Consider the following 17,250-nt stretch of genomic DNA (forward strand, 5'->3'; position numbering starts at 1 on the left):
GGGCCGTGCTGGTGTTTCTTGGTTACTGGGCTTGGCTAGAGCATGCAGGAAACCAAACAATGAGCTCTGCTTGAGAAAATCCACAACCCTGTCTGGTGTGGTTTTAATGACCATGGATAATCTTTTGTGTGTTTTGTGTGTGTATACACTGGAATTAATGCCAATGTGTAATAATTAAACAGTGGGGCCAATTTACTAATATATATATATATATAAATTGCCCAACAGCCTATTTTGATGTCAACATCATCCATGTACATAACATGTATCTGTTGATCCCTTGTTCCATTTCTCTGCAAAGATTAAGCAGTTTTGGAACTGATTGAATTTAACATGTTTAATAGAGTCATTCATCCTAAAGCGAATATTTTTGGTTTCACTTCTGTCACTCTTTTTATGCAAAATTAGTCCCATTATTATAGATTGAGCCTTAATCACAAAACTTTTATTGAAAAGTGATGTTTGCATGTGATGTGTGATGGTTGTACTGTGATGTATGCATTTTCTATTGATCATAGTAGCATTAGGGGCTGTTCACACAGAATGTGTTTTTCCACTACACTGCTTTTCCATTGTTTTTCTATGTAAACATGCGCTAGAGCAGTGGTTCTCAATCAGGGGTCTGGGGCCCAATAGGGGGCTTCAGTGAACCTCACAGATGCCTTAAAATATTAAAAACAAAACACACAAGCTAAAACAAGCATTGAAATAAGCTACAACCAAAATCAAGATGTTTCTTATTTTAATTCACCCCTTTAACACTAGTTTTTTTTCTTTGGAAACCTGCATATATGTGACCCTGGACCACAAAACCAGTGTTAAGTCGCTGGGGTATATTTGTAGCAATAACCAAAAATACATTGAATGGGTCAAAATGATTGCTTTTTCTTTTATGCCAAAAATTAAAAAAGGACATTAAGTAAAGATCCTGTTCCATGAAGATATTTTGTAAATTTCCTATTGTAAATATATCAAAACTTAATTTTTGATTAGTAATATGCATTAAGAACTTCATTTGGACAACTTTAAAGGCGATTTTTTTTTTTTTTTTTTTTTTGCACCTTCAGATTCCAGATTTTCAAATAGTTGTATCTCGGCCAAATATTATCCCATCATAACAAACCATACGTCAATGGAAAGCTCATGTATTTAGCTTTCAGATTATGTATAAATATCATATAAATATTTTGACTGGTTTTGTGGTCCACAATCACATTTGAAGAAGCCTAGTTTAGTGTAATTTAGTAATCTAGGCTTGGAAAATTTGTGTAAATTAATAAAATGTCATGCTTTAAAATATTTCATTGGGTAGAAATTGTAAGTAAAATATATATTTTTAAAAATGTATCCTTAATCCTTGCATGCATCATGGTACTGTCACGAATGTGTATCGAATTCTGACATGGAAGAGAAGAAATTGTTGAATAAAAGTCATTACTTTTTCTTTACACACAAAAAGTATTCTGGTAGCTTCTTAACATTACAGTTGAAGCACTGATGTCACATGAACTATTTTAATGATGTCCTTACTACCTTTCTGGGCCTTGAACGTGGTAGTTGCGTTGCTGTCTATGCAGAGTCAGAAAGCTCTCGGATTTCATAAAAAAAAAAACAACTTGATTTGTGTTCTAAAGATGAACGAAGGTCTTAAGGGTTTGTAACGGCCTGAGGGTGAGTAATTAATGACAGAATTTTCATTTTTAGTTCAGTTTTAAAAAAAAAAACCTTCTTGAGAACTTGCACAGCGCATATTTAAAGCAGAAATGTGTTTCTTTTAAACAGCCCCTTAATTCACCAAATTATGACCAATGGATGGAGAAGAGCCAAATCTAGATGGGTTATGTTGACAAACATATTTTGCCTTTTTTTTTTAAGGGTTGATTCAGGTGTCTTGATTGTTGTACGGTGATGCTATACTGTCAAAGCAAAGTATGCCAAATCCAAGAAGTCCGCTGCTTTTTTGGATGTCAGTTGCCTGATTTGCATAATTCCTTTAGTAAACTTGGTGCTAATACAAAACAGCCACAGACATGTGCAGATAACCAATGTTATCAGCGGGTAAAATTTATTGTTAGTAAAATTTCCCTAGGGTTTTCATTCTGCTGTAATAATAAGGACAGCTGCCTTTTTGGACTGAGAGAGACACATCTTCTCTTTCTATTCATCTCAATGGCTAGCAATGACTAGTTAATCTCGCTCTCTCTGTCTCTCTCTTGCTGTAAACACATAGGAAGGAACTGGGAGGATTTTTAGGAAGTGCCATTTAAAGACTTCCTTTTTTCCCTTCCTCCTGTAAAGAGACAGAAATGAAAGGTGCAGCACTCTGATAGATAATATTTCAAATGTGTTTTTTATTAAAGTCTGAGTAAACAGTTTAAGGGAGGATAAAGAGAACAGATTATGAGAGAGTGAAACTCTGCAGCTCCAGGGTTCCGCAATTAACTGCTTTTCCACAAGCTGGAAATGAAAGATTACTCATGAAGTACAGAACATCTGACATTACAGGTTAGTCATGAAGGAATGGGGAGGCTTCTAATCCCAGGATGTGAGAGATGAGTCTGCAGTTTTCCTGTCTTCTCACAGCAGCTGTGTGTTCATTCATCAGACTGCACTAATGTGAGATACAGACCGTATTTAATTTGACACGAGTAAAAATGAGGCTGTGAGAGACAGAAGTACAGTCTGTTTGAAATGACTTCCCAAACAATTAAAGATGGGCAAAAAACTCCAGAAAACATAAAAGCTGGATTTAAAAAAAAAAAAATGCTACTACAGTCTAGCCACATTAAAGTAATATTACAAAAATGCTTAAATGATTAATAATTCATTAAATGAATAATAAAGAATTAATTATTAAACTAAAAAAAATAAATACAGTAAAAACTCATTCTGAGTTGTCTAACCACATTTAAAATGTTACAAAATAATATAATATTCCAAAGAAATTAAATTAAAATAATAAAATATACAACAAACACTATTTTTGAATTGCCTAAGTAAGTTCAATTCAATACACGAGTTATGAAAATGAAAAGTGATCTTGCCTCCACCGACCCGCTTGGCGTTACATGGACAAACCGTTTCATTTACAGTATTGTTGCAGTTACTGTAAGGGTGGTGATGGCGCAGTGGATAAGACACATGCCTTTGGTGTGAGAGACCCGGGTTCGAATCCACTGTGAGACACCAATGTGTCCCTGAGCAAGACACTTAACCCCTAGTTGCTCCAGAGGCGTGCGACCTCTGACATATATAGCAATTGTAAGTCGCTTTGGATAAAAGTGTCAGCTAAATGAATAAATGTAAATGTACTGTTTCTCCAGCTGTTCATGCTTGCTGTCTAAGGGGAAGTGCCTGACACATGGCTTGTGTTGCAACATGGAATATAGAAGTCATATTTTCAGTAGATAAAACCTCACACTCTAATCCTAAAATTGAGAAAAACAGAATCAGACGTTGGTCAGAGTTGGAAAATCAGGGCAGGCAAGGAAGCACATGGACACTGAAACAGCAAAAAAAACAAAAAAAACCATGTGCTCACACAAGCACATCCATACAGACAGACAGACTGACATATGACTCTCTCAATAACAGAAAGACTTGTTTTGGTTATCATGGGATTTCACATCCCATTTGTTTTTGTGGAAGATAAACCGATGCCGTATGCACATTCATTGATACTGAAACAATAACGTGTCGTTAGTAGATGGAGGGATCAGGGTTAATCTGTTCAATCTGAGCAGACAGATGTTCACATGGATATATCTGATGGCTACAGCTGTTTTCTATTTTAATATAATATAAAAATGTCATTTGTCTTCAGTTTCACATGATCTTTCTAATATGCTGATTCGGTGCTCAAGAAATTATCGATATTGATACCATTTTGTGCTGCTTAATATTTTTTTTGCGGAAATGTGATGATTTCAGTTTTTTTCTTTGATTAATAGAATGTTCAAAATAACACCATAAATTTGAAAAAGAAAAATTTTGTAACAACATAGATGTTTTTTTTTTTTGTCTCACTTTTGATCAATTTACTGCATTGTTGCTAAATATATGTATTAATTTCTTTCAAAAATAAATAAATAGTGATCAATCATAAAATCGTGATTAATTGCATCCAAAATAAATAGGTGTGTAATGATATCACAAACCGAACCGAAAGATCGCGATACACCACCCACGATACGAATCGCGGTACTCTCGTCGCGTACCGCGGTACTCTCACGCCCCCTGCTGCCCATTGTTGAGGTTAATGGCACTTATCTCTAACTAACTAATTTTTCTTTGCTTACATTTGATTAAATTGTATTAGTAACGACTAATAAGAACTTTTTAAATTTTGTTCTAAATATTATATTCTAAAGTTACTGTTTTCCAAGTGCATGTAATTTCACGTGACTTGGGAGTGAGCGTCACACTCGGTTGCTAGTATATGCAGGATGGCTGCTTCACATAGTACTGAAATTGCAGATCCCCCGGACACATTTAAGTCTCCTGTGTGGGAACACTTTGGTTTTCCAGTGGAGTACAGGAATGGAAGTCGTTTCGACAAAGCGCACACAATCTGTCGTAACTGTTTCACAAAACTCTCTTATACGACAGGAAACACATCTCATGGTGCGTTCACACCAGATGCGAATGATTTACATGTTAAGTCAATGCAAAGACGCAATTAGACATCCTGTGGCGCAATTCGCGCGAATGAGGCGACCGCATTTCAGTCAGAATGTGCTGCATGATGGTGTTTTTGAAAAAGAACTTAAAACTTAATTGAACCTCCAAATGTTTCTTAGAGTGGACAAGCCAGTGTTTATTTTTGACTAGAGTAGCCTACATTGGAGTTTATTTATTTCATTTTAGTTTACTTCAGGTAAGCTGACTTCACTAAAGAGACAAATGTTTATTTCTGACTACCTACATTGGAGTCATCTCATTTTAGTTTACTCTGTTAAGCTGCACTAAAGAGAGAAATGTTTTATTCTGACTAGTCTATATTGGAGGTATTTATTTCATTTTTGTTTACTCCGGTATGCTGACTGCACTAAAAATGTGAAGCCAAAGTTAATAAAGAAAAAGTTAAGTCAAGTTATTGTTATTATTGAGTTAAGTGAATCTATTGTTCCTTAGCATTGCTGGTAAGATGACATGAACCCTACCCCCACAGCAAACCGAAACGAACCGTGGCTCCAAAACCGTGAACCGAACCGAACCGAACCGTGCCACTGGTGTATCGTTACACCCCTAAAAATAAATGTTTGCTTTTACGTAATATATATGTGTACTGTGTATATTTATTATTTATATATATGCACACACAAGCATGTATGTATTTAAGAGAAATGTCATATTTATATATAAAATATTTATATTTAAATATAATATAAATTCGATATAAAAATACATATATGTTCAGTCATGGCCAAAAATATCAGCAGCTTTGGTAAATATGATCAAAGAAGGCTGTGAAAATTAATCTGCATTGTTAATCCTTTTCAACTTTTATTTAAAAAATTCACAAAAATCTAACCTTTCATTGGATAATAAGAATTTAAAATGCGGGGAAATATCATTATGAAATAAATGTTTTTCTCTAATACACATTGGCCACAATTAACGGCACCCTTTTATTCAATGCTGTTTGAAACGTCCATTTGCCAGTTAAACAGCTCTAAACTTTCTCCTATAATGCCTGATGAGGTTAGAGAACACCTGACAAGAGATCAGAGACCGTTCCTTTATCCAGAATCACTCCAGACCCTTTAGATTCCCAGCTCCATGTTGGTGCTTCTTCTCTTCAGTTCACCTCACTCATTTTCTACAGGGTTCAGGTCAGAGGACTGGAATGGCCAGCAGAAGCTTGGTTTTCTGCTCAGTGATCCATTTTTGTGTTGTTTTTGAGGTTTGTGTTTGGATTATTGTCCGGTTGGAAGATCCAAACATGGCCCATTATAAGATTTCTAACAGAGTCAGTCACTTATTGATTTTTTTATGTTGTTATTTGATAGAATCCATGATGCCATGTATCTAAACAAGATGTCCAGGACCTCCAGCAGAAATATAGGCCCACACCATCAAAAATACAGCAGTATATTTCATTGTACACACGGGGTACTTTTTATCCCTGTGTTCACCAAACCTTGAGTGTTTGCTGCTAAAAAGCTTATTTTTTAGTTTCATCTGACCATAGAAGCCAGTGTCATTTGAAGTTCCAGTCGTGTCTGATAACTGAATATGCTGGAGTTTGTTTTTGGTTGAGCTAGGAGAATTTTTCTTGAAACCCACCCAAACAACATGTGGTGATGTAGGTGCTGTTTGACAATTTTTTTTAAAGATTTTCTGACCCTGAGATTCAACTATTTTCTGCAATTCTCCAGCTGTGGTCCTTGAAGAGTCTTTAGCCACTCAAACTCTCCTTCTCACCGTGCATTAGGACGATATAGACACACGTCCTCTTCCAGGCAGTTTCGTAATATTTTCTGTTGATTGGAAATTCTTAATTATTGCCCTGATGATGGAAATACACATCAGAAATATATTCTTTGTTTTTTTTCTCATTGTGATGGATGATTAAGGGAATTTGGGCTTTGTTTTCCTTCCTATTTATATTTCTGTGAAACAGGAAGACATGGCTGGATAATTTCATGTTCATAATCACCTAGAGTGCTCAAAATTGTGAATATGAATGGGAATATACTTCAGAGATATTTTACTCATAAGAATTTCTAGGGGTGCCAATAATTGTGTCCAACGTGTATTTGTGAAAAAACATTTATTTCATAATGATATTTCCCCCCATTTTAAATTCAAAATTACAAAAAATTTTGGAAATATTTAATTGTATTTAGTGGTCATTTAAAAATGTAGCCGACCCTTGTCATGCATAAAAACCTTTATGCAAGTTTGTCTTTGCCTACATACATGGGATTGTACAGATAGACCTACAGCTGTATTCAAAGATTACCATTCTTTCTGTCTCTCTTTTATAGCCTGAGAGGCGTCTGTCTCTTCATTTGAATGCCTCTCACGATGGCTAAGCGGGAAAGCGGCAGCACCAGCCCGGTGGTGCGTCAAATAGACAAGCAGTTCCTGATGTGCAGCATCTGTCTGGAGCACTACCACAATCCCAAAGTCCTGCCCTGCCTGCACACCTTCTGCGAGAGGTAAACTGACACATCTCAATAGAAAGAGCCTCGTGCATAAATGAACAAATGATTACAATCACGCAATCATAGCCTGAATGCTGCTTTCACGATATGCTAAAGGCTGTCTGTGTTCACTGGTGTGGAAGATATCTGCTAAATGCCGCCCAAAACGCTGCCACTTTGGGGGTGTGTCTGTAAAATCACAGCAGTCTGGCTGATTTGAAGATGATCCAGTGTGGGGAATAACTGACAAACACTAAATTAACCACATTTTTAGTAGCATGATAGTAGCTCGACCGTATTCAGTAACAAAATACTTCTTCTGGCAAATAGCAGTGTACATCTTATTTTTTTTATTGTGTAATGTAGTATTATAGCAGAGTAAACTAAGGTGATAATCCAACATGCTTATCTGTCCACCCGCTCTCATATGAAACATTTGGGAATTTCATTTTAGTGAACCAGTTCAGTCCCCATCCCAATTCCATTTCCATTTCTTATTGTGAAGAAATATAGAAAATAATATTTATAATAATTCTACAAAATAATATCATAATTACTAAATCAAATTAAATTACATTTTAAATTAAAATTAATGTTTTTTTTCTGAATCGTACACTTGTCAGTACTGCCACAATATATATATATATATATTAAAGAAAAAAATCTTTAAATACAATAATAATAAAATGAAAAAACAATTTCTGAATTGTCAGAGTATACATTCAATATCAGTTTAATACACTTAATATTAATCCTGCCATATTGAAAATTTTATAAGATAATGTAATATTTATTACATTTAAAATAGCTATATATATATATATATATATATATATATATATATATATATATACACACAATTCAGTAAAAAAAAAACAATTTCTGAATTGTCAAAGTACACATTCAATGTAAGTTTAATGCACTTATTTTGATCCTGCCACAGCTTAGCTACACTGAAAATTTTACACAATAATGCCATATGTGTTAAATTAAAAATAATAATAAAATAAAAGACATTTATTTATTTTTGAATTGCCAAAGTGCACAAACAGTCTAGCAACATTCTGCATTTGAAATTAACTATATATAATATTGAGTTAAAATGATTCATATGTATATGAAAAACTATTACTGAGTGATATGTAACGAAATTTAAATATTTGTGACAGATGTCACTGCCTTCACCTCACAGTGACTGGCTGCCGCCCATTGTTTTAAGCCTCTCATTTCTATAATTACAAAATTCAACACTCTCACCACCACTTGGTCTACTCTGTTGGTCTGCTGCTCTGCTCCTATAGAGAATAAATTAAAAACCCTGTTCGGCTCCAACACACCAGTGAACATGTACAGTTTGACTTAAGGCTATTCCAGGGCTTCCTCAATAGTAGCAAAGCAATGTCACAGATGCTGGATTTTGCTTTAGAATGGCTGTCATATGACATCATGTCTCGAAACCGCCCAGTAAGGCAAAAACAGAGATGACCGTATTCCCTCTGCCGTCACTGAGCTGGAATGTGAACCTCAGTTTTTTTCCGCTTCTGTCAACAAATCGTGTGTCCTCACATGACAGTTAATTGCTCTCGTTTTTGTTACTTTATATCGTCCTGTCAAAATATTTACGGCTGCAATTTAATGAGACTGAAAAATTGAACACAGACAGACTGCGAGTCTCAGGATACACTCAGTGCATTTAAAATCCATTTGACCTTGGAGGGAAATCTTTACAGCTTGCACTTGTTTTCACACTCTTTTCATCACAGATGCCTCCAGAACTACATCCCCCCTCAGTCCCTGACCCTCTCCTGCCCGGTGTGCAGACAGACCTCCATCCTGCCTGAAAAGGGTGTTGCAGCACTGCAGAACAATTTTTTCATAACTAATCTGATGGAGGTGTTGCAGAGGGAGCAGGACTGCACCCGTCCCGAGGCCTCTAGTGGGCTGGAGTCAGCCGGTGCTGCTACATATGCCCCTCCCCTCTCCTGCCCCAACCATGAGGGCAAGGTAAGCATGCACACATCTTGGCCTCCTACTATCAACTAAATGTACTGGTGTTTGGTGATGAGTTTTTGGCTCAAGGTCTGCATTTAAAGTCACACCAGAGGTGTTCAGCTGGGATCAGGACTTGGCTTTTTGCAGACCAGTCAAGTTCTTCCACACTGACTGAATCAATCATGTCTTTTTGAACCGTGCCTTATACACAGAGACACTGTCATGTTAAAATAGAAAAGGGTCCTGTCCAAACTGTTGGAATAAAATTAGAAGCACACAATTCCGTAGAATATCATTATATGCTTTAACATTAAGATTTATACTCATAGAAATTACTAAAGTAGTCAAACATGTTCATTAGAAGGGGGTGACCCAATACTTTTGGTAATATAGTGTGTATATATATATATATATATGTGTGTGTGTGTGTGTGTGTGTGTGTTACTTGTACAACTATATATATTTTTTAATATATATATTATATATTCTTTCCCATCTGTATGTGCAGCGTTTTAATGAGTGTTTGTCATCCTCTGCAGGTGATGGAGTTTTATTGCGAGTCTTGTGAAACAGCCATGTGTTTGGAATGCACAGAAGGAGAGCACAGAGAACATGTGACCGTTCCACTGCGGGATGTTCTGGAGCAGCACAAAGCTGCACTGAAGAACCAGCTGGATGCAATTCGCAACAGGTTCATGCAGCCAAAAATAATACTAAGCGCACTGTTTATCTGAGCCAGCTTATTTTTAACCCATTCTTTATACACTGAATCATTCTTTAGTTTTAAAATAAATAAATTGAATAAAATAAAATACTACAATCTTGTTTTCCCTTCTTTTGAAGGTAACATTTTCAGTGTTTGCAAAGCTCAGCTGCTTGAGTCACATCATGACCTCCTTATGGAAAGTTTTTGACTGAACGTTGCCCTCATTCTGCATTCGCAGGCTTCCTCAGCTGACTGCAGCTATAGAGCTGGTAAATGAGATCTCCAAGCAGCTAACAGATAGGAAGAATGAGGCAGTGACGGAGATCAGCAATACATTTGAGGAACTGGAGAAAGCACTGCATCAGCGCAAGACTGCCCTCATCACTGACCTGGAGAACATCTGCAGCACCAAGCAGAAGGTGTAAAGCTTACTCCGTAAAGGCATAGCTCATTCGGGAAAAAAAAAAAAACTTATTTAATTCCAAATTTATTTGCTGTTTTCCATATTTTCCATGAGATGTAAATTTCATTTTATTTTATTATTTTATTTTATGTGAATAAATCAAGCAAATTTTACCCAGAAGTATTATTTCAGTATTATTTATATTATTTATTCATATTTTAAATTAGCTTTTTTTATATATATTTTCAGTTATCTACTAAATATTATAATATTACTACATATTGAAAATGTAATTATTATTTATATTTATAGATTTTTAGATTTTGTTTTAATTTTCATGCATCGTTTTCATTTCTATGTATTAAAATAATTATTTATTATTGATAACTTTTTATTATCTAAATATTATGTAAAAATAAATTATTCACATCTCTAATATCTAAAAATATATATTTCTGCAATAAATTAATATTTATTTTATTTTGAAGGGACATCTGTAATTATATCAAATGCGTATGTTGCTGCAGGTACTGCAGGCCCAACTCACTGCACTACTACAAGGGAAGGAAAACATCCAGAGCAGTTGTAGCTTCACAGAGCAGGCGCTGAACCACGGCAGCCCCACTGAGGTGCTGTTGGTGCAGAAGCAGATGGGAGAGCGGATGGGCGTTCTGGCCCGACACGCCTTCCCTGAGCAGCCCCATGAGAACGGCCACCTGAACTGTCAGGTGGAGACAGAGGGGCTGCGCCGCTCCATCCAGAACCTGGGAGTCCTGCTCACCACCAGCGCCGTGGGGCACACTAGTGTGGCTACTGGGGAGGGTCTCAGACATGCTGTTGTTGGGCAAAATGCCACTGTTACAGTGACCACTAAGGTTGGTGATAATGTCACTCTTGGGTTTGAGTTCAGTTTGAAAACATACTGTAAAATTACTGTACTGTACTGTAAATCTACTGTTAAGTGGATTTGCTGTCATATCCAGTATAAGTTATAGTCATGCTTAGAGATGCTCTGATATAAAATTCTGGATAATACCAATATGTAAATAATCAATAATAAATGAATAATTGCTTAGTTTAGGGTTAGGGTAACTTTAGTTTTACTTTAGTAGTTAAAACTTAAAATTTCTGTAAAAAAAATTAATTTGTATATATATATTTTTTTTTACAATAAATGTGTTATTTATATTTTATAGATTTTTAAAATGTAATTTTATTTTAATTGATTAAAATAATTGTTTATTTATTGAAACATTATTTATTATGTAAATATTATTTACATTTTGTAATATTTTATATGAAAATACAAAATCTTTAAAAGTATCTTTAAAATACATATTTCTACTGTAACAAAATGTGTTTCCTTCTTTTTTTTCATTTAATTTATTTTATGAGTTACTTTTAAATTGATTAAAATAATTATTTATTATTGGAAAAAGTATTTAAAAAAATAAAAGTATTTCATAAATTATAAAAACCTCTCTCTCTCTCTCTCTCTCTATATATATATATATATATATATATATATATATATATATATATATATATATATATATATATATATATATACAAGGTAAATTAACAGAGAGTATATACACACACAGAGTAAATTAAAATTAATTATATAGTTATAATTTAATAATACATTAAATTAATTAATAATAGTTTATATGTGACCCTGGAAATTGAGATTTCTACATCATCTGAAAGGTGAATAAATAAGCTTTCCATTGATGTATGTTTTGTTAGGATTGGCTGAGATACAACTATTTGAAAATCTAGAATCTGTGAGTCCATTTTAAATGCAAAAATTTAAATATTGAGAAAATCGCCTTCAAAGTTGTTCAAATGGAGTTCTTAGTAATGCATATTACTAATCCAAAATTAAGTTTTAATATATTTAAGGTAGAACATTTACAAAATATCTTCATGGAACATGATCTTTACTTAATATCCTAATGATTTTTGGCATAAAAGAAGAATCTAAAATTTTGACTCATTCAATGTATTTTTGGCTATTGCTACAAATATACCCCAGCGACTAAAGACTGGTTTTGTTGTCCAGGGTCATATATAAACTTATTTATATAGATTATAAATTATTTTGATGTTTTGTTTCTTTTATTTGTTGTATTTTATTGTTCTTTTATTGACTTTTATAAAATACCAATTTCTAATATCGGTAATGTCATTTTGATCTATGAAAATCACCATCGTGCCAATGGTTGTTTCAGACTGTCCTTGTAATAAATGCTGTAGCTTGATTTAAGTTTGAAACAAAAGCCTCCAACTGCTTCCCTAGGACAAAGACGGTGAGCTAGTAAAGACTGGAAATGCTGCACTGAGGGCTCAGATCAGCGGTCCAGATGGAACCATCACCGAAACAGACATAACAGATAACAAGAATGGCACTTACGAGATCGGCTACACTCTCCGCTCAGAGGGTGAGTTCTCCTTCTCTGTCCTGCTCTACGGGCAGCCAGTGAGGGGCAGCCCCTTCCGCCTGCGGGCCGTCAAACCCTGCGACGCCCCACAGTCGCCTGATGACGTGAAGAGACGCGTGAAGTCACCCGGAGGAGGTGGAGTGGCTGGAGGACATGTGCGCCAGAAGGCTGTGCGCAGACCCTCGAGCATGTACAGTACAACGAAGAAGAAGGAGAATCCCATTGAGGATGAACTCATCTACAGAGTGGGTGAGTGAAGAGTTGCATGGTTGTTGTTTTTTTATGTTTTTACTTCAAATTGTGTCCCGTATGCCAAAAATATGTCATATTTTCAAATGCATTTCAAATCATCCTAAATCAATTTTTAAAGCACATTTAATAATATATTTTGATATTTGAAGGTTTAAAAAAATATATATTTCCAACTTGTTCCAAGCTGCATGATTAATATTTAAAATTTTGTTAATTCATTCAAAAAATAAATAAATATATATATATATATATATATACAGTGCCCTCCAAAAGTATTGGAACAGTAAAGACAAAATTGCTCTGTTGGATGTGGAGTCAAGACATTTACAAATATGATTAAAAGATGAATATGAGACAAAACTACAGAATGTCACATTTTATTATTAGTCGTTTAAACACATAGATGCTTTACCAGCTAAGAAGTTCAGCACTTTTAGAGTTTCATCCCTCTATCTGATGTGAGCATAAGTATTGGAACAGTTGCCTCACAGGTCTTTCTAAGTGATCAGCTGTGTCCTGTTGCATTAATTCTCCAGATATTAAAAGCAGGGAATGTGTCGTATCAGTTATATCCATTACTTCTGCATTCTGAATCTTGCATTCGATGATGACACACAAACCAGGATGAAGATGAGGGAGCTGACTTTGAGAGAAAAGCAAGCAATTTGGATGCTGAAAGAAAAGAGGAAGTCAATTAGAGCTATAGAAAAAATAAAGGGCATGGAGAAATCAAGAGTTTGGAAACCACCAGCAACCAACAACTACCAGATCGGCTGAGAAAACAACAGTAGTTGATGACAGACAAATCATAAAAGCTGTGAAAATGAACCCTAAAAGACGTGTCTGTAAAATCACCAACAACTTCCAGAAAGCTGGGGTGATGCTCTGACAATCTACTGTCCTCAGGAGACTTTGACACAGAATTACAGATGCTACACAGCAAGATGCAAACCTCTGACCAGCACCAAAAATAGAAAGGCTAGATTAGGGTTTGCAAAAAAGCACAAAGGTGAGCCAGAAGAGTTTTGGAACTGTGTTTATGGACCGATGAGACAAAGATGAACCTTGATCTAAGTGATGGGGAAGCAAAAATGTGGAGAAATAATGGAAACTGCAAATGATTACAAGAATACAGCCTCATCTGTAAAGCATGGTGGAGGTGTTGTCATGGCATGGGCATGCATGGCTGCCTCTGGAACAGGCCCTCTCAACTTTACTGATGACTTAATGTATGATGACAGTAGCAGAATGAATTTGGAAGGGTACAAAACCATCTTGCCTACCAATATTCAAGAAAATGCCACCAGATTCATTGGGAAGTGCTTCATATTGCATCAGGACAATGACCCAAATCACCCTGCCAGTTCAGTAAAGGAATTTATAAGGGCAAAGAAATGGAAAGTCTTAGATTGCCCAAGTCAATATCCAGATTTAAATCAGATTGAAGATGAATTTCACCAGCTGAAGAGGAGAGTAAAGGCAGAAACTCCCCAAAACAAACAACAATTGGAGTTGGCTGCATTAAAGGCTGGGAAAAGTATTTCAGAGGATGAGACCAAGAGTCTGGTGATGTCTATGGGTCACAGACTCACTGCTGTGATTGTGCGCAAGGGATCTGCAACTAAATAATAGCTTTTAATCTTTTATATATGCCTTGTGTTCAACTGTCCCAATACTAATGCTCACATCAATGAGTGATGAACTCTAAAAGTGCTGTTCATTTTATTTGGTAAAACATATATGTGTTGAAACGGCTAATAATAAAATGTGGCATTCTGTAGTTTTGTCTCATATTCATCTTTTAATCATATTTTCAAATGTCTTGACTCCACAGCCAACAGAGCAATTTTGTCTTTACTGTTCCAATACTTTTGGAGGGCACTGTATATATTATAGTGCTATCCTGTTACAGTAACAGTACTGTAACAGTACAGTGCTATACTGTTTCAGTCTTTTACGTTGGCCTGAAAAGATGAAAAGGTCATTTCTGCATTCTTCTTTATTGTTGGCCTGCGTCACAGTGTGTCAATTGAAGTCTTATTCGATGTGACAGGAACGAGGGGTCGAGAGCGGGGGGAGTTCTCCAACCTGCAGGGCATCTCTACCACCAGCAACGGGCGAATCGTGCTCGCTGACAGCAACAACCAATGCATACAGGTAAGAATAAACAGCCTGATGGTAGCCTTTAACAGATGGATATATGAATAAATGTGTACCACTTGGCCAGAAGCATTTATATGCTGCATTCTGTGATTTTCAAGGTATTTTCCAATGATGGTCAATTCAAACTGAAGTTCGGGGTCAGAGGTCGCTCCCCTGGCCAGCTCCAGCGCCCCACTGGCATTGCAGTGGACATGAATGGTGACATAATTGTAGCCGACTATGACAACAGGTGGCTCAGCATCTTCTCTCCAGATGGCAAGTTTAAGGTAAGTTACATTTCTTTCATGGTACTTTTAATTAATTAAAACATATATATTATCATAAAAAAGAATGAAATATATGAAATACAAAATGTATTAAATTGATAATGAAATAAACTTTAGTTCAATATTAAATAATAAAATTAAATAACTTCTAAAAGTCATAGAACATCCAATTTTTGGATTTTAAAATAATATTATGTATCATAAAAAAATATTTAAGGAATCAGCTTTCAAACATTAAAAGCGTTCAGTACAAAAACATGTATTAAGTGTATTTTAGACATTTCTAGACATGCCTTCCTCATTGACATATGCCATGGGGAAAAATGAAATAAAATAGTAATTAAAATGTTATTAATATATAAATAGTAAACATCTTAAATTATATTAAAACTAGTGTAGAATAAAAACATTTAAAATATATATCATGTTTGAACTCGCTTCTTCCAAAAATCAGATAGCCTTTACTAATTTATGTTGCTTGTGTTACTCCATAAATATCTGTCACATTGATCTGATTAATTGGTGCTAATATGTTCCCTTGGTTTTCCGGCAGAATAAAATCGGTGCAGGCCGCCTGATGGGTCCTAAAGGAGTGGCCTTGGACAAGAATGGTCATATTATCACAGCAGACAATAAGGCCTGCTGTGTCTTCATTTTCCAATCCAACGGCAAGCTGGTGACCAAATTTGGTGCCAAAGGAACATCAGAGAGGCAATTTGCAGGTAATATCTCTTATTTTTGTTCAGCATTTAATTCATGGCCAGATCACGTTTTAATCAGATGTTACTTTCTGTTTCTCTGCAGACAAAAGTACTCCAAATACACCGACAGAGCCAAAGCAGAGTAAATCTGGCCCTGCCTTCAGTGAGTATTCAACTTTATTCATTTTTAGTTGATTTATTACATAAATTTTTTGCAAGTAGATCGTATTATTGATTATTGAATGAGGTCATCTTAAAATGAATTAGAAAGCCTTGTAGTATAACTGATTTTTCACATAAAGAAAGCTATGCTGAGAGATTTTTATTTTATTTTTTGGTATGTAGGTAGGAGTTGCATGGATATCTGTGTTGCTAGATATTTCCTTAGAAACAAAACAACATGTTGAGAATGTAATGGTCTCTCTCTCTCTCTTTCTCCTTCTATGGCCATAAGGTCCTCATTTTGTGGCCATAAATAACAAGAATGAAATTGTTGTGACAGACTTCCACAATCATTCTGTTAAGGTACGGTAAGCTCTTCTCTTTTATTGTGTAAATTATCCCACAGGTCATAATTTATTCACATCAAACACTAACCAGACTTGCTGTTTTTATTGTGTTCCATCATGTTAATGTAACGTTTGCTTTTGTGCAACTTAAAAGATTCCTTTGATTCACTGTTTTTTTGACATTGTTCATTTTCGTGGTTATTTTTTCCCCTGAATTTAATGCGGATTGTTTTGGATTTATGGCTTCTTGCAGGTTTACAATGCTGATGGGGAGTTCCTGTTTAAATTTGGCTCACATGGCGAAGGGAACGGCCAGTTCAACGCACCCACTGGTGTGGCTGTAGATGGCAATGGGAATATTATTGTTGCAGACTGGGGTAACAGTAGGATACAGGTAGGCTATTCATTTTTATGTTATTTTGTCATTTGAGTAATTAAATTCTAAAATGATGACTTAAGTATTTACACACTTGAGACAGAATTCAAAATGTATGAATTTCATTGCTTTAGATAACAAAAGGTCAAAACTAATAGCAACTGCATCCAAAGAGACTTTTTTTGCAATTAATTTCAGCTTTTCCTTTTATTTTATAACATAATTATTAATTAAATTGTTTTTATTTTATATCTTCTTTATTATAAAATTTACAAAAAAAATGTGCA

General features: G+C 35.2%; 1 protein-coding gene across 1 annotated transcript in view; it reads left to right on the plus strand.

Annotated features, from left to right (window-relative positions):
• Positions 1–17,250, plus strand: part of LOC306851630 (tripartite motif-containing protein 3-like) — a 34,027-nt gene that overhangs the window by 14,813 nt on the left and 1,964 nt on the right. The window contains exons 2-13 of the mRNA XM_079388018.1: positions 6,993–7,166; positions 8,915–9,155; positions 9,683–9,834; positions 10,088–10,268; positions 10,780–11,127; positions 12,555–12,945; positions 15,002–15,105; positions 15,210–15,377; positions 15,931–16,099; positions 16,182–16,241; positions 16,533–16,603; positions 16,841–16,981. Of these exons, the coding sequence (XP_079244144.1) occupies positions 7,021–7,166; positions 8,915–9,155; positions 9,683–9,834; positions 10,088–10,268; positions 10,780–11,127; positions 12,555–12,945; positions 15,002–15,105; positions 15,210–15,377; positions 15,931–16,099; positions 16,182–16,241; positions 16,533–16,603; positions 16,841–16,981 (2,172 nt within the window). The 5' untranslated portion in view covers positions 6,993–7,020. The remainder of the gene's footprint in view (positions 1–6,992; positions 7,167–8,914; positions 9,156–9,682; positions 9,835–10,087; positions 10,269–10,779; positions 11,128–12,554; positions 12,946–15,001; positions 15,106–15,209; positions 15,378–15,930; positions 16,100–16,181; positions 16,242–16,532; positions 16,604–16,840; positions 16,982–17,250) is intronic.

This window comes from Barbus barbus (genome assembly GCF_936440315.1).
Source record: "Barbus barbus genome assembly, chromosome: 31".
Lineage (NCBI taxonomy): Eukaryota > Metazoa > Chordata > Actinopteri > Cypriniformes > Cyprinidae > Barbus > Barbus barbus.